At 42.0% G+C, this 19077-nt stretch overlaps 1 protein-coding gene across 1 annotated transcript in view; it reads right to left on the reverse strand.

Annotated features, from left to right (window-relative positions):
- The window catches only part of LOC308284737 (vasoactive intestinal polypeptide receptor 2-like), a gene marked incomplete at both ends in the record, with an annotated part of 92628 nt that overhangs the window by 49552 nt on the left and 23999 nt on the right, over positions 1–19077 (reverse strand). The window contains 2 exons of the mRNA XM_080725464.1: positions 3614–3721; positions 17603–17708. Of these exons, the coding sequence (XP_080581590.1) occupies positions 3614–3721; positions 17603–17708 (214 nt within the window). The remainder of the gene's footprint in view (positions 1–3613; positions 3722–17602; positions 17709–19077) is intronic.

Consider the following 19077-nt stretch of genomic DNA (forward strand, 5'->3'; position numbering starts at 1 on the left):
AGGCAGCGCCCACCACGAATGGTGGTGGTGGTCGTGATGATGATGATGATGATGATGAAGAAGAAGATAAAAAGATTCCTGTAGTGTAGCCGTTGGCTTTGAAGAGAAACATATTCCATTTCTTGGTGCCGTTGGTCGCGAAGAACCGGGTCAAAAAGTGCATCAAGAGCCTCCTGATATCCCGATATGGACTCGGAGACCCCCGCCGTACCTGACACCTCCGCCGTTCGTTCCTGAGAGTGAGACCCCCGCGCTGGATGGATCCCGGCACGGCACAGTGGACACACATCTCCGGCGCAGTAGAGATCGCCGCCCGCCGTGACCGCCGCCACCCATTCAACAGCCAGACGTACAGAGGCAGAGACTCACTGGACGATGGCCATGATTCTACTGTCCAACGTGGTAAGACTTGAATCCAGTGCATCTGCATGTGACTGTATGTGAAGTGAAAACATCGCTTCAGGCTTTCCACTGCATCCGTGAGGAAGCCTGGTTTGATTGACAAGCCTAAAGCCTGGTCTGGTCAGAGTGATCTCTATTGCGAATACACCAGTGGGATCCGGTCTAGAGCCCGCCTACTGCATCCGGCTATTTACACGTACACATACATGCAAGAAATGTTTCCGTATCCGGACCGGATCAGTAACTTGATCCAAGCAGTTAGGATCCACGTGCATGCGTTTGTTTTTGTCGCTACACAGGACACGTGGAGTTCCTATCACGCGCGTGCACGTACCGCGTGTAGTGTACGTGCACTGCACAGCTACTAGGATTATTTGATGGGAATTTAGGATTTATCGGCTTAGTTTGTGTGTGCGTGCGTACGATGCGTGTGTTTGTGAGAGAGGGAGAGGTTTCTTTTTACGTGTGCTATGTCGTCATCATCATCATCATCATCATCATCAGTAGCTGATGATGTAGCTTTTCAGTTCAATTCAAAGGAGCTTTATTGGCATGAGAAAACATACGTTTACATTGCCAAAGCAAGTGTTACAAATAAAAACTGTTGAAAATGGGGAACATATATACAGTTGGAGGGAGTACAGCTTTGTGTAAACAGAGCTATGTTGCATTGTGACATTTTATATATTATACATACAGGGTAGGCTATAAAGGGCATTTCACTGTGACAGTAAATGCATGGTAACTATTTACTATATCTGCATTTTATGTTTTACATATGAACTTATTCTAAGTCATTTGCTAAATGTCAAAATTGTAAATTGATTTGTTTACATATAAACCTTTTGATAATTTCCTGGCTATGATTTTAGATGATGAGTCGACGATGATGAGCCTACTTCTTCATTGCCACATCGTAGTCGTCCAAGGACAAGGATAGGTAAAGAACAAAAACCTTTTTTCTGTAAAGCAGACTTAGCACCAGACACATGCTCACATAGACATCAAAGGGGGCTGGAGCCCCTGCCCTTTTATCCATCTGTAAAAAGTGCCCTCTCCAGACCATGAATGCTGTTTTTACATAATTACTATATATATAGTTTATATATATATTTGTGTGGTAAGCAGTGAAGTGCATAGAATGTTAGAGAATTTCTAAAACAGCCTTTTGATGAAAATATTAGGCCCCCAACCTCCACCCATTCTGCTGTGACGCGTTGTGAGCTTGGAGGTGTACTATTTTTCATGTATTTTATAGTAATTATGTATTTGTATAATTTACAGATCGACCATAGGCTTGTGTACGTGGTGCAGACTCGGTGTAGCCCTTCCGGAGGAGCCTGGCTGTAGTGAAACAGAATGGAGCCCCAGGCCCTGTGCAGGCTGAATGAAAAGCTAGGTCATTCACTTGCAACCTTACAGCCCACCCCCCGTAAAACTAGACAATCATTTGTACTGTACTTCAACCTACAAAGTGTGAGATAAAGAGAACCCTGAAAGCTGAAGCAGGATTCAGGCTGAATCTCATGTCTGTGTCAATGTTCTGCACTGCTCTTACTGCTCTTACACACTAAAAGTGTGTAAAAAAACACTTTTTTTTCTTGTTTTTATTTTTTTGAATTTGTTTGTAAACAACCACTGATCATAGGTGTGATGTTACTGAAGCCAACAATAAAAGGCTAAAGAGAGATTTCTGCCTGAAAATGTCTTCTTCACAAAAATGCATTTTTCTCAGCTTTATGTTCTCAAAGAGCTGTTTTTTAGGCCATATTCAGCAGCTTCTAGCTAATGAATAGAACATGATAACAACACGAAATCTTTTTCTGTTGCAAAGTAGACATTCTATTCTTCGTTGCCATATAATTGTTGTCTTTATAGTCAAAGCCAATTTTCTCCAGTAGGCCTTCAAAGATGAGCGACAATTCTCAAATTTAGCTGGCAGTGGATGAAGCTTTTTGTTAAATTCTGTGGCAGTAAAAGAGTTAATTTGTGTTTTCAGATATTTAACCACTTGAACCGTCAATATTTAAAAAACTTGACTTTTCACTCTGTACTTAGTCTGCTCTTTGCCAAAAATAGCCGATCCACAAGCTCACAACGCGTGTTTCCTAAACCCACCAGGATTGAGTTAAGACCCGCCTCGTGGAAGCGCCCCTCTCAATAATCTTAAGTATGAAAGTACGTATGAACGTTAGTGTTGCTCGCTCAAGTGCAAAGCAAGGCTGTACCTACGGTCCTACGTCCTACCGATCCATTACAATAATACACGCAGCATAATACGCTCAAAGCCATATCCAAACTATAACAATTTAACTGATAATTAGTACGAGTTTTTATTTTATTTTGAGCACAATAGTGACAAATTAATAGCTTTCTCAGTATGTTTTTCTCTTTTCTTTAAGCACAGTACAAAGTACGTTTTTTTTTTAGCACAGTTTATTTTGAGCACTGTAGTGACAAATTAATAGCTGTGCATTGTGCAAATGCAGGCTTTTCTCAGTAGCCTACACATTTTATATTGTCTTCATGCCTTTACTAGGTCTGACTTTATCCTCCCTCCATAACCCTAATCCGCCACTCCTGGAAGTCCTTGCGTTTCTGCGAGGCGGGTCTTAACTCAATCCTGGTGGGTTTAAGAAACACGCGCTCACAACGCCTCGTAGATCTGCTATTTTTGGCTAAAGTTCACAGAACATGGATATATGGATATGGATATATAATGATATAATATATAAAAAAAGGGGTAAAACACTTTCTATCAATCAAAGATTTGGAGGACCCCCTGTAGTAACTCTGAGGACCCCCTAGGTGTCCCGGACCCCCTGTTGATCTGGAGGATAGAGAACCTACCCTGTAAGCCAGTGTTTCCCAAACCGGCCCCATGAGGCTTCCTTCCTTGGCCTACTGTGAGTATGTGCGCAAGCCGGTTTCACAGCAATCAGGTTCATGATTTGTGGTAACATGGCCCCCTCACGTATTAGGAGGGAAGTATGAGTCAGAGTCACCAGAACCAAACATGGGTGTTTTCGAGTTATGTATAAAACATCTAAATAAAAACGGTCTGGGGTGCTCACAAAAGCCTGAATAAAATGACCCCAAACATGTTTGAAGGTGAAAATCCCTGTAAGTAGGCCTACATACTTTACATTACTCAATCTGTATGGTACTGTACAATACAGTATACATTCATTTGTAAATTCATTTGCCTTACCGTTTCTGCCAAATAAGGTCTTGAGCACTCTGGGGCAGGGGATAGTGACTGTCTCGCCAACCTCAGCCTGCTCCCAACAAGCAATGTTATCCCATGATCCTTTGCAACCTGGAAAAGGAAGAACAAAACCCCAAAGACAGTGTATTGGTTAGTTAGTTGGAGCACTGGCGCCGGTTTATAAGAGCCAGGGAGTGCCATGGCTCAAAATTCCAGGTATGCAACCTCTGAACTCTGACTGGTGAATAAGATATGATCAATGGTCTGTCTAGACAGCATATCCATTACCCCCTTTTATAAGGGTTCCAGTTTGAGATGTGCCTGCAGTGCAAATCATATTCCATGACCATGAACATTGACTCTTTATCAGTCTTAAAGGTTAAGACTATTCAATATGTAATAATAATACTGAATCTGGTTGGCTGCTATTCAACCCCTGATGCAGTCTGTATTTTGTCACAAGTTGAGGAGCCGTGAGTGAATTCTGTTGAGGTTTGCCTTTGAATACAGCCTGCCACTCATGAATACAAATGCCAACATTCATTTTATGGAGTCCCATCCATGGAGCTACAGCAGGGGTGTCCAAACATTTTTCAAAGGGGGCCACATTAGAAAGTCTTAAAACACCTAAGGGCCGACTATATCTCCTGACATAATGTACTTTCGGTCGGACCATAACAAAGTCACATATATATGCATCGTATGTAAACGATTTTATTTAACTATCATCATCAATAGTTAATATCAGTGGTCTTTCGTCAGGTGTGTGCTCTGAACAAAACGCAAATAACTCCTTACTGTATTTCACATTACCAAATGTAACCAGATGCGAAAGGTAAAAAATACAATGAAATTGCCTTTCTTTGACCCCTTCAGAATAAGCAGAATGAGGTTAGGAAGCTGGACTCCATCTTGAACAACTTCTCCCACCCCCTCCATCTTGAGATCTTCAGTTACTGGAGTAAGAGAGGAAAGGATTGTTTTGTCTACCCAGGACGGAGATGCGAGAGACTATAGGAAAGTCTTTTGTACCGGCTGCTCTCAAGCTGTACAACGAGACACACAACGGTCGATTGACAAGGTCTACTTCCTAACGTTGGACGACGGTCACTGGCGCCTGATCAATGGAGCAAAGGGGAGCAATGGCTCCCCCTATCTGCCGGCCGGGGGAGCCCGGCACCCCCTCCCGCAACACAGAACACTTTAACAGAACGGCAACTTTTTTAATTTTTGGTGGCTCAGAATCAGATGGAGGAGAAATTGGGACAGCAAGGAAAGGAGAAATAAACGGTGAGTTAATATGAACAGAACTGACTGCCTGGAGTTAGCATAACATATCCAATGTGAAGCCCCAAAGACACCCCGAAAATGACTTATTAAAGGAAAACCGTTTTAGTCGACTTTATACCCAAAAATACCCATTTTAGCCGACTTTATAACCGGAAATACCCGCGGCGCCGCGTGTGCTCCCCCTAGTGGGGACAGAGTTAGACACCGGTGACGACGGTTGCTTTTTTCTTTACTGGAACTATATCTGCACTGACTCTGACCTCTATATAAGGACCTTCCAGGGAGGGTGCTCTTGTGCGTCTTGCTGCGTCACCCTACTCTGACCTTTGGACACTGCACTATTGGGTTGTGTTAGTATTTTTTTTTTTGTATTTCTGCTTGTGTTTGACATGATGTTGAGATACTTGTTGCACTAACTAGCATTGACTGTTATGGTCACTTTGATTTGGGCACTGTATTATATTGATAGTTGTGCTTTAGGACACTTTATGTATACATATATTTATATATATTATTCGTTCCCTTTCTTGATGTACCTTGCTCTTACTGTACTTACTGTACTCTGTACTCTGTTCTTGTTTTTTCTTTTATCTTTTTCATACTTCTCTGTAACTTTGTAAATAACCTTATACTGCTGTGATGCCTCTGGGCAACTGATTTCCCCCCTTGGGATAATAAAGGTATCTATCTATCTATCTATCTATCTATCTATCTATCTATCGAGACAACAGGGAACAAGGAATCCTGACAAATTATACTCTGGAAAAATATTCTTGTTTGACGGTGCTAGTTTTATTATACTATAATTTAGGAATGAAGCCGCGGGCCGTATATTGGACACCCCTGAGCTACAGGGTATCCATCCTGCTGCAGTGTTTTGTGTACTGACAATAACTGTCATCAGCCCAATTATTGGGCTGATGGAAAATGTGTCAATTTTGTCCTTTTCTGTTCCCTTTCTTTCTCCCTTTTCTGAGTATAATTAAAGGTTTTATTTTCAGCTTCAAGGACTTCATTTAGCAGTAGGGCCTACAAAATAAAACTATAAAGGACAATGAACTTCTCTATGCCTTTCAGAGAAGATGATAGAAGAAGAGAAAATTGAAATTATACCAGATAATGGAGTGATTGAAACATTTTGGCTTGAAGCCCATGAGTATCTCTCCACATTTGCTGTGTATTATATTTATTGATGATTTAGCCCCGAGAAGGACATCATCTGGAGCTTTTAATGGATATACAATTGGTCTTGTTCTAAATTTGTCCAAAGAGAATGCAACATGATCAATGATTGATCCCTTTGTACTATTGTTTATTGTTTATTGTTTATTAGGATCCCCATTAGCTTTTGTCATGACAAAAGCTAGTCTTCCTGGGGTCCGACACAGAAAAACATTCATAAAAACATTACATGTAATCAACTTTACAATCACTATAATCTAAAAATAAAAAATAGAAATTAATACAATTTGAAAAACAAAAGTGAAATAGCAGTAGCACAATTAAGCCAAAATAATTTACAATACATTAAACGTTGTGCTTGAGGAGGATTAGTACAGGCTTCTTTGAATTAGATGTTCTTTTAACATTCTCTTAAAGGTGAATTTCGTGTCTGTATTAGTTATGCAGTTTGGCAATGTGTTCCATCCTATTACAGCTCTATAGAAAAATACTAAACTATATATACTATAGGGTCCAAGATTCCTGCTTCTTACAAAGATGCTTTCAAAGTAGAAGTGCATAACATAACTTTACTTTTGGCTCTGCAGCTTTCCATACCGACCTTAATTCAAAATAAAAAAAGTGCCTTAAAAGGACTGTTCCGTCAGTGTTCTCTTTGAGAATTTTCTTACAAAGATCATGGAACATACATTATGCTGATATACTACTTTGTGGTAAGGTACCGGTAAGGTAAGGTAAGGTAAGGTAAGGTATGGTATAACTTCATTTGTCCTTACGGGCAATTGATTGCGAGGCAGTTACACAGTAAAAACTGACAGTCGGATGCAACATATATAAGAACATTTGATAAAAAACTAAAACAAACAACAAAGAGCTTTAATTTGTTCCATTAAAATAAAATCAAGTTAACTCAGTCATTCTCTCGAGACAGAGTCATGAGGAAGAGGTACAGACCGAGTGGGCATTCCCCTTTCTTTGATGACGGTTTGCCAGATTGACTCAAAGTTAACACCATCCCTATACCAGACGTGGTTGGGTGGGTGGTCGAGCTTATTATACCGTTTCCTGATAAGAGTTCAGCAGTAAAATGGCTGAGGTTTTAAAGAATATTTATATAATTAATATATAGATTTTGGCTAATGGGTGTACGTATGACAGGAATCTGAGACTCTGCATGTGCTGTCAGACAGGATGGATTCAGCTTTTCTCAACAGCTGTTTATCAGAAAGACCTTTCTATTGAGTACCTGCATAAAAGCTACAGACCTTGATCAGCATTGTTATGGGTTTGAATGCCTTTTTATGTGAGTCACGACATGCATTGCATTCCCATACCTATTCTAATCTATTGTATTGTACAACATTGAGAGTTATGTAGAAGACGTAGCACTGAATGGGACCAACATTCAACTCCTGTTGTACCAAACATAAATTACTATCCAAAATTAAACGTGACTAACTCTAACTCTCTCTCTGTCTCACACACATGCACACACACACATGCTCGCGCACACGCGCGCGCACACACACACACGCACACGCACACGCGCACGCGCACACGCACACGCACACGCACACACACACACACACACACACACACACATTTGAGGTTATGTTTGAGAGCACGTTGCACAATGTTTCTAACATCTCCTCAACTTTTGCATCTGACCTTGAACCAGGATTTGTGCACTCCTCGCCCACTGCAGCGGTGATAGACTCATGCAACAATGTTGGAGCTCAAGTAATGCTTTTTGTAGCACAAAGTACTTCACGACATAAATATTTAACCGACATAATATGGAATGAAAGAGTGGGCGACAGAGAGCGAGCGGAAGGGGGATGGAGGGGGGGTGCTGATGGTGTATGCTAAGTGAGAGAGCAGGATGTGACAAAGCAAGAGAAAAAGCAGTGGCCTGTGGGGCAACAGCTTCTGAAAAAATGTCTTCTAAATCCGTCTTCTATTCGTCTTATTATTATTACTAGCCCTTACCCGTTCAAAGATATGAGCTCCGAAATGATGTGCAGTGTGTGGATTATGGGATGTGCACTGTGCACACAGTATATGAGGGATGGAAAGTAACTTTAACTGGTGCTTGCATGCTAATATGTAGGAGCATCAATGTAAGAAATACCCGTTCCATTTAACGGCTACAGAGATACTGTGTACCGATCTGCATGATTTTGGACAACATCTGTAACAGGGCCAGAAACAACACCCCCCCCCCCCCCCCCTCGCCCGCCCGCCCGCCTGCCCGCCTGCACACACACCCCCCCCCCCCCCCCCCCCCCGTGTATGAAAAGCTCAAGAGTTGGCTGTGTAGACTGAAAAAAGTGGTCCAAGAAAGACACAGAGCCAACTTCACTAAGTCTAGAGGGTTTAAATTGTCAACAAACTCAACAGGCTGCCTGGTGAAAGTAAACAGGACAATCTGGAGGTGGTTTTGGATGTGAAGATGAGGATAAAGCTGGAAGCCTTCCTGACATAATATGTCATCTCCATATTTCAACTTTTTTGTATCATTGTTATTTTTGCTTGTTTTCTTCTGTAATTAGTGTGGTTGCCCCCACACTATCCATCCATCCACTATAACTTTTTTTGCCGCTACTCCTCCACAGTTTTGGTGGCACGCACCAAATCAAATCGACTGGCATCATTGGGAAGAGATTTAGCATTTATACATTTATTCGTGAATACATTTTCTCCATTGATTTAACTTTTCCCAAACTGACATCATAGACCACATGAGAGTGACACAGTAAGTCAATATATGGGCATTCCCAGATATGGGCTTAATATTGATGACATCAGGGATCTCCATATATGGGCATCGAAGGGACATGGACGAAATGGTTAGCACTGCTCAAATAGGGACTGACAGATACAGAGACATTTGCACTGACAGATACAGAGACATTTGCAAGTGTGACCCGCATCACGGCAACCACACTTGCAATTTCCAATTGCATCTATCTAGTTTAATGAATTACTTTGTCATACGAATGTTAGAGAGGCAGGGGCTGACATTTATAAAAGGGTAGGTGTAAACACTGAAAATAGCAGACCTCTATGCTCACAACGCGTCGCGATGCGACACGTTGTGAGCTTGGAGGTCGGCTATTCTCGGTGCTTGATACCACACTGAACTAAGCATAATTAAGTGAATACTGGAGATGTGGCGTAAAGGCATGGATTTCCTTTGTCAAGTCCCGCCCATTGTCCCACCCCTCTTCATACCCATTGGTTGCTGTGTCTTGGAGGGACACTCGGTGGGACACTTCATCCAACACCATTGTAATTCAGTTGCTTCGTATTGTTATTCTGTGTGTTCAATTGTAATTTCAAACTTGGTTTCGGGAAAATGGAGCTGCTCAGTGGCAGTATAGTGACTCAGCATGTTTTTAAATGTTTTTATTTCTCTAAAAATTATGTTTTAGCAAATTCAACCTAAAAAGGCGGAACCAGGGTGGGACAAGGCAGATAGAGCCTTCTGGTTGGTCAGTCAGGGACCAAGGCTAACAAAGGGTACATTCTTTCAACATAAGATGCTGAATTCAAGTTCAGGAGAGTATGAACAAGGAAATTTATGGCATTTATGGTCTTGAGAGGGCACTTTTTACAGACGGATAAAAGGGCAGGGGCTCAAGCCCCCTTTTATGTCTATGTGTGCACGTGCCTGAGACAATGACTTTATATCACACTACATGAGTAGTCTAAAAATTAAGGAAACACAGAGAAGAGCCTTGTATAAAACAAGACAAATTGTTTCCTAGTTGTTTTGGAGAAAAACTGAAAAATGACATCAGAAATGATTTGTCCACACTGAAAGCAGACAAAATATATTTTTATTGGTATGACGATGACGGGCCGCATAAACATGCCGCAGGGGCCGCATGCAGCCCACAGGCCACAGGTTGAATAGCGCTGATCTAGAGTCTACCTGTCGATAATCCCATAGCCCAGATGGATGGCCTCTTTTAGTAGTTGGTTGTTTGTCAGGGGGACATCACGACCAATGGAGTTGAGACAGACTCTATAACTGACTTTTAATCATTCTTCCTTGGCTCAGAAATCAATTGCTTCGGTTTTGTCTTCTTCTTTTTGGATGTCGTGCCCTTTAAAGAAAGAAGACAAAACTGAAGTAATTATAAATTACTGGCACGTTCAATTGTTGATATTTCCAATGCATTTTCTCAGTGTTTGGAGTGGACCATTATCGACCCATACTGCACGTATTGTGTGTTGTCTGCCTGGTTATGGTAAACTATTGTGTTATTTTCCATAATCCTAGCGAGTGGGAGCATGGAGATGTTGAACAGAACTGAGCCTTGAGGAACTCGCCTTGAGGATGTTTAATATAAACAAAAAAGTAGTACCTGTCCTTTAAGTACAGATACAAATTTCTACTGTGCCAGAATGTCCTGCCCATGCAGTTTAGTAAAATGTTGTGATCACCCGTATAGAAGGCAGTACTGAGATCTAATAATATGAGAGTGAAATTCTGCCACAGCCTTTGTTTATGGGAATGTCCTTGTCCTTGAAGACCTTAACAAGAGCAGTCTCAGTGCTCTGAAGATTAATGAATGGATGACAACGCAGAGTCCCTTCCTTGTGTAACACTGTCTGAGTTGGGGGATATACAGTAATAACATTCCTACATTCCTTCCTATGAACTTGCCTCTAAAACAACAACCAAAATAACCTGTTTAACTTGAGGTACAGTACAGCATAGCACTTAAAAACAAGAATTGACACACAGTCAATATAAAATCTGGTGGATTGGTGTGTTGAATTTAGTGTAAAAAAAGTTTGAAAAAAAAAATTTTTTTTGAAAAAAAAAAAAAGTTTGAAAAAAAAAAAATAGAAAAAAAAAAAGTTTAGGTCCAAAAATGTGTTAAAAAATCGACCTGATGGTGGCGCTATATGGGACAGATCCATGTCGATGAGATAAGTGTAGACATACTGTGTAGCGATTTGTGTGATTTTAGGGCAAAAACTGTAGGAGCAGTATTCAAAAATGTGTTTTAAAACATTTGGAGGGGGTCCCTGGAGCTGCGGGGGTCCCTGGAAGGGTGGAGGTTGTGGATTGGCAGACAAGGATTGTGTGTGGAAAATTTCACATGGATAGGGGCAAAAAAGTGTGATGTGACGTGACAGACAGACAGACTGACGGACAGACAGACAGACAGACAGGCGGTGGAGGTTTTCATAGTAACTGCGACCTGACGGTCGCAATTATAATCATTAGTATTGTTTATTTTAATTATTATTATTAAGGAACTCTAGAAATCTCAGTTGGAACTGTTACCCCAGTGACCCGATGCTGGATAAGCGGTTGAAGATGGATGGATGGATGGATGGATTATTTTATTTTAGAGTAAGCTACTTTATTTACCATTATTGTGTACTCCGCCACATGGGGAGCAATCTTCAATTCAATCTTCAATTCAAAGAAGCTTTATTGGCATGAGAACACAAACGTTTACACAGTGGTGGAAAAAGTACCTACATTTTTATAATTAAGTAAAAGTATCAATTCTGCAATGTAGAATCACTCTGTTACAAGTAAAAGTCCAGAATTAAAAATGTACTTGAGTAAAAGTACAAAAGTATTGGTATCCAAATGTACTTAAAGTACCAAAAGTAAAAGTACAAAATGTTTGAAAATAGCAGATCTACAAGCTCACAACGCGTCGCACCGCAATGCGTTGTGAGCTTGTAGATCGGCTATTTTCAAATAGCCTTGGTATAACATAGGGCTAAAGTGGTTTATGTATGTTTTAAACTTTAGTTAAAGTTAGATAAAGTACTATGTTCTATCCGTCTGTCTTTCAATGTTATATGCGATACTTAAAGTGTGGTTCCTGTGGAAATAAGCCTCGGCTTTCTAGGATCTCCTTTTAGTTGACCTTGTACCAGTGATTTGTACTGTCATGAAACTGTACTTTTTTCTATTGCAAACTTCTAATAAATTCTTCAATCAATCAATCAGTTATTGCTTTGTAGATTAGCATTATTGGGCTAAATGTAAAGACGCTACGCTGCGCCAACCGTGAATTCAACACAATCTGCTGTTGAGCAGTTTAACCAATTTGCTACGTACGTCTACACAAACGGTCAGATTACAAAGATAAATTGCTTAGTGAAGGCTCACGGATGTCACCATAGGGTACGCTCCAGCAGAATGTCCCGTAATGATCGTATTATTTAAAGAGGAGCATTTTAATCCGATCGGTCGTCGTTTCCTTAAAATGGTATTAATGTATCTAAGTGCAGTACACCTCGCAACCGATGGGGTCGCATGGCTGAAAAACAACAGAAAATGACGTCTGATCGGATTAAAATGCTGTTTATTAAACAATACGAAAGATACAGGTAATTCTGCTTGAGCGTACCATACTGTGACATCTGTGAGACTTCAGTAAGCACTTTATCTTTGAAATAAGAACGTTTTTGTAGACGTACGTAGCAAATAGGTTTAACTGCTCAACACGAGGTTGAAGTGAATGTATTACGTGCGCAACAACGTGACTCTAAATTGGTCGGGCTAACAGTGCTAAATGTAGCATAATCAGTGTTTGTGTAACTTCAGTTAGAAGGATAATCTGACGGTTCTGACAGACTTAACCTCCTCGCGTTGTGAGCTTGTAGAAGAGCAAAAATAGAGTTGGGTCGCCGTTTTATTCCATGAGTAATTGTGTATAACATGCCTGCGTTAGCCTGCAGCTAGCGCTAGCTAGCGTTAGCCTGCAGCTAGCGCTAGCTAACGTTAGCGTTAGCCACACATCCAGAATAGTCTAATAAGTACATTTTCCAACGGCGAGTGAACGATTGCATTCCGTGTCCTTCATGGATTTTTTTCCCCCTGGCTGTCAATGTTTTTATTGTCCAAAAAGAAAACGTTCTGAACGTTAAAACTAGATAGTTTTACGATCATGACAATGTTGTCAATGCTAAGTCAATGCTAAGCAGGGACAACAAAGGACTGCTCGCATCTGGCTCAAGCAGGAAACGGAACAGATCCTTTTTTTCCAAACTCGAGAAGAAGAACAGCGCCAGAACAGCGCAAGGCCGCTCCCAATCATGAAACTAGCTCGGTTACCATGTGACATGGACAGCCAATCGGCAAATAGGTCGCCTGAAAGTCGCCTGAATGTCTCGCCAGAAAATTATCTCTTTAAAGATCTGGTTTTACACCAGATAAAAACATCTAACAAACAAGAAGTCAGAAAGTTCAGTTCACTGTATGAAGTGTTTTAAAACAACTTGTTAAAAACTCATTATTTCCCCTCCATGACAGTGTTTCCCTGTAAGGGACTGAGGCCATGCTATTAGTTGAGAGTTCGCCAAATTCCATCGAGTTTTAATTAGCACAGAAGTAGAAGAAAAAGTCAGATCGTCCTCCAGTGGCACCACCACAGTTATCCCTGTGGTAACTTTTCTGACACCTCCCGCTTAAAACCCAAAAAGCCAGAAGGATCGTGAGGCCGCGTTTTCACGGTCTGTACTCATACTGAAAGTCTCATCATCATCCTCATTAACTGACCAGAATGCCCACGGTCAGTCAAACACCACAGTCAGCAACAGGATGATGACCATCATGCAGCGGTGTGGAAGGTCTTTTACACTTAGAGGGATATACTTCAAACATGTTTGTGGTCATCTACTCAGGCTTTTGTGCAGAGCACCCCAGACAGTTGCTTCTTGATTTTCAAATACTGAAAAATGTAATTGGAAAAACATGGCCACCCTCATGCATTAGAAGGCCAATATCAGTCACCAGAACCAGCAGGTGTTTTCTTCTTTTAGTGGCCTGCTCACTCACAGACATAAAAAGGTAGACGCCTCTTCCGGCTCTCTGGTACCCGTCTCGCATTGACAGGCATTTTTGATTGACAGGCTTGGAATTCTTCAGTGTGAGTAACAGACACGGAAGGTCGGTAGGCAAATCAGAGGCAGGTGGGGGGCGGGTCTTTTCATACGCAGCTCTTAAAAACAGCTGCGTCGCACAACACTAGGAACTGGCTCTGTTGAATTGAATTGTAGTCCTTGGATAAGTCCCGGAAAAGACACGCTGTGATTGGCCAGTAGTTTTTTTGAGTGGCAGTCTGCCTTCGACACTTCTGCTTTACTGCCTATCAAGTTGGACGGGTCACTCCAATCAACTGCAGCAGTGGACGAGGTATCTAGCTTTTTGTGTGCTCACTCCTCATGCACTGAAGGAAGCATGAGCTCAGTTCAGGGCCCTCCCCAGGTTGGCAGAGGGAGAGCAGCGCCCAGGATTACAGCTTAGACAATTGGCACTGGGTGAAAGATGTGTTACAAAATCTTGGGATAAAAATGTAATCTAATTAAATAATCTAATAATCTGTTTTTAATTAATCTAAAGGGTTCATATGGGAAGGGGCTTGTCTGATAAAATGAAATATCTATCTAAATAAATAACTGTCGTGTTCACAAAAGCCTGAGTAGATGTTAAAATGACCACAAACATGTTTGAAAGTGAAATATCCCTCTAACCCTCTAGAAAACTTGACTGAATTGGCTCTGTACTTTTTTTCTCGTCTACACCAAATCTCTTTGCCAAAAAGTGAAATCTATAAAGCTCGCGATGGGACCCTTTCTGAGCTTGTAGTTCTGCTATTTTCAATAGACAAAGAATAACATTGGTCTTAATTGGTTAATGTAAGCCCTATTTATGTTGTAGTTGAAACTATTTCACCTCTGAGATGTAGTGGAGTAGAAGTATAAATTATGGACAATTGTACATGCTCAAAGATACCTCAATATTGATTGTACTGAACTTCAGTACTTGAGTTACTGTAGTAGCCTACTTTCCACCACTGCCCTCCTGACATGCTACAACAGCCCTCTGACGTCACTGGGTCTGTCTATCTCTCCAGGCCACCCTCCCACCCACCTCGCCTCACATGGGTTCACAAATAACATTGAAGAAATCATGAATGTTTGGCATCAAACTCACCCTAACTATCCCTCCTCCCTCGACCTCTCTTCCCCCACCCTCTGTAGCTCCCCAGGCTCAGTCATGACACCTCACCTCCTCCCCCTCCTTCTAATAGCTCCCTAGGCTCAGTGATGACCCCCTTCCTCCCTCCCTGTGGCTGTCAAGCACAGTGTGTCACAGCAACTCTAATGACATCAACACTGGTTAACATAACAACTGCTGTCCACTGCTGTGGAGATGCCATTTGTGACCGTTCCTATATCAGAGCCAAGACAAAAAATAGTATTTTCGCTGGCCTCTCATCACCACCAAGAGATTATGTAACTGTCCAAACATACTGTTCTCCATATTTTCTTGTTTTAAGTAGAAAAAGACCAGATGTAACCGACCCGCACTGTAAACACAACAGTTTTATAAAAATGTCATGTGAGACATGTCTGAGTTTACTAAATGTCTTTAGGAGACAAAACGTTTCTTTCTTTTTTTCCCCATAATGTTAACTACCAAATATTAAGCTATTTTTCTATTTCTATTCATCTCTTTCTCTGTGCTTTATCTGGAGGTCATGTCACACTGATGGAGAAACTGCTTTTACAATGCACCAGTTGTCTACGAGTCAGCAAAGACCAGACAAATCGTCACTGTCCGGCAGAAACCTTGTATCTCCAAATTTCAAATGTGCAAGTTTTTTCGTAAGTAAAGCCCTACCATCATACAAAAGTGTCGATGCGGGACGTTGTGTGCTTGTAGATCGGCTATTTTCACTACTTTAACTCATTTCTAAAATAATAATAAAGAAAGGAACGGTTTTGGACATACAAGGTTTCCAACGACAAAGTTTTACTTCAGGCAAACTGTAGAAGCTAGGCATGGCCCCACCGAATTCATCGCTGTTACTATAGGAACTGTACTGACCTCAGGGCAGAGGATCATGCGGATAGCAGAACACATCAGTGGTCGTGAACTTCTGTTCCATCCATTCCAGGCCATAACTCCACTGACTTTGGGTCAGCAAAGCTCGCAGGCTTCAAAGATCCTAGACATCCCCACCACTGACTATTTGACTTCACGAGTAGCTTCGTAACCGCAAAGCCACCGGCAGTACTCTGCTAGCATTGATTTCTTTTCATGATGCCTTTATTCAGAATTCCTTTGATGTCAGTTTTCAGGCTGCCAAATGTAACTACTGTAATTGGTAGTTCCTTTATAAGTCTGTCCTGCACATGAATCAAGACGTGGGGTGTCAGGCTGGCATTAGGGCTCTTCATTCACAATACTCCATCAGCAAGTTATATTGTGAATGTAGCTCTCAACTGCATAAGTATTAGGGTCGATTCACACTCTAATAAGGAGCTGAGTTTATTTTGGTTCGGCACTGTCCAGACCCAAGTATGACGCCATTCAGCGGTTCGGGGGAGCGTCACCCGACTTAAACTCTGGGGAGTGTTGATTCAGGGGTCGCCTATAGCTGCTCCTCCCTTTCTCCCTCTCCCTTTCTCCCTCTCCCTCTCTGGCACGCACGCACGCACGCACGCACGCACGCACGCACGCACGCACGCACGCACGCACGCACGCACACACACACACACACACACACACACACACACACACACACACACACACACACACACACACACACACACACACACACACACACACACACACACACTCTCTCTCGCCTTGGTTGGATCATGGACTACTTTGGAATGCTCATATACATCTCAAATATACTCACTTTTCTTTGTATGTAACCAAGCTGTTGTTGTCATCTTGAATAAAATCCACGCAGCCGTGGTGTGTTGGCTATTAGATTAGCTATTAGATTAGCTATTGATTAGCGATCACTCGTGGCATGTTTTCAACACCAAAAGTGCAGACCAGTGGCGGTTGGTTAATGATGACTCATAGTTTTAATCTAGCAGCTATCAGGCTGCTGAACAAAACCTAAGTCTGTCGCCTGTGCTTAACTGATTCACAATTTACTGACACACTTTTAATGATTTTAAAGCAACACACAAATCTACTATGATGTCATGACATAGGCGTTTCTCATATTACACATCCCCATGGTGAGGCTTTTAAACAAAGCTCGTTTCGACCTGACGAAGATGCATTGACATCAAAACGTTGTCACTTTATTTGCCTGCACCCTGTAAATAAAAAAGGCTTAATCAGTCTGAGTTTTCTCCAGTGCCTTCCTTCTACAAAAGCTTGTGTTGTGCATTGTTTTGTGGAGGTGTCATATTTAAATGCTGATTTCAATTTCAGCTGCCACAGTCATCAACGTCTGATTATTCTTACATTGTACTGTAAATGGTTAGGTACCTCTTTGTTCATTTTATTTTTCCTGTGAGAATGTGTGTTTTGATATTAGTGAACGTGAGTTGACCTTTAAGGTTGTCCCTTCTGACCTCTGACCTTTGTGCCTCAGTGGATGTGTGGTGGTATTTGTTGGTTCACTTTAGGGTAACAAAACAGTCCGACTCTCAGTCCCTGTATGTTGGCTGAGACTATGACCGTGGAGGTCAACTGTGTAAAGAGGTGAAGTTGTTGCTGACCTTTGGCGTCGCCAGAGGCCTCCTGGTCCCTGAGCTTCTGCAGACACCAGGCCTGGTCTTTCTCCAGCTCCAGCATGAAGTTACACGTAGGGTGTCTTCCTGTCACCTGCGGGGGGCAGTCAAAGGGCAAAGGTCATGTCACACAGTAGCGTTATGAGTTCATTAGAGCAGTGGTTCTCAACCTGTGGGTCGGGACCCCCAGGGGGCTCCCCAAATTATTTTGCTCACAACACCTTGCAACGCGTTATTCAAAATGTACCCAACAAGCGCAACGTCTAAAATTGGTCTGACACAGTCTGACACAGGTCTACCTGTGTCAGACAAATTTTAGACGTTGCGCTCGTTGGGTAATGCCTCAACTCTTAGTGCTCGTCAGGGTGGGGGGGGGGGGGGGGGGGGGGGGTCGCCAGTTAAAATATGATTTTAACTGGGACATGGCCTGAGAAGGTTGAAAACCACTGCATTAGAGTGTGTGATCGTCTGTGTTTTCTAGTAACATTTTATGACAATAATAACTACAAAAGACTCGACCAATTGGCCTTTTCATTCAAAGATTGGATTCCTCCCCATGTCGCTTCATGTAGGCTTCCTGTTTCAATCAAACGTGTGGTCTAACAGAGATTTCTGCTACAACGCCTATCACATGCATTGCCAAATACATTCATTTCATAGACAAGAAAGATCTTGTTACATTATTGACCTAAACATCAGCCTTTTGAAACAATTACCTTCCCCATGTTTCATTATTTTAAGTGTTGATTCAGGGGTCGCCTATAGCTGCTCCTCCCTTTCTCCCTCTCTCTCTCTCACACACGCACGCACGCACGCACACACACACACACACACACACACACTCTCTCTCTTGTGGTGTGGTCTAACAGAGATTTCTGCTACAACGCCTATCGCATGCATTGCCAAATACAATCATTTCATAGACAAGAAAGATCTTGTTACATTATTGACCTAAACATTAGCCTTTTGAAACAATTACCTTCCCCATGTTTCATTATTTTAAACCTAAAGTTTTTGCAACACCCCAGTACAGTACATAACTATTGCCACTGGTATTAAAATGTCCTCCTTATCGGTGCCTGTGGCTGCCAGCCACTGCCTTGATTTGCATCTCTCCCGAGTTTCCATAGTCTCTCCTCACATAGCACTTCTCGACATCTCCTGCATGGCACCGTTCTTTCACACTCTCCACTAGCACCTGCACCGCACCAGGCCTCAGTGCACTGACCTTTCTTATCCACTCAGCTCGGGTAGGTATTGCACTTTTGGTACTAACATGAGCTGAATGGGTAGAGCTACCGGTATGCTTTAGGTCCAAAGACAGTACTAATGCTACTAATGAAAAGGCATGCCCTAATAATAACACTTACACGCAGTAATGCGTTTTTGTCGCTCTGTCTGTCTGTCTGTCTGTCTGTCTGTCTGTCTGTCTGTCTGTCTGTCTGTCTGTCCGTCCATCTGTC

This window comes from Nannobrachium achirus, assembly GCF_963921795.1.
Source record: "Nannobrachium achirus genome assembly, chromosome: 5".
Lineage (NCBI taxonomy): Eukaryota > Metazoa > Chordata > Actinopteri > Myctophiformes > Myctophidae > Nannobrachium > Nannobrachium achirus.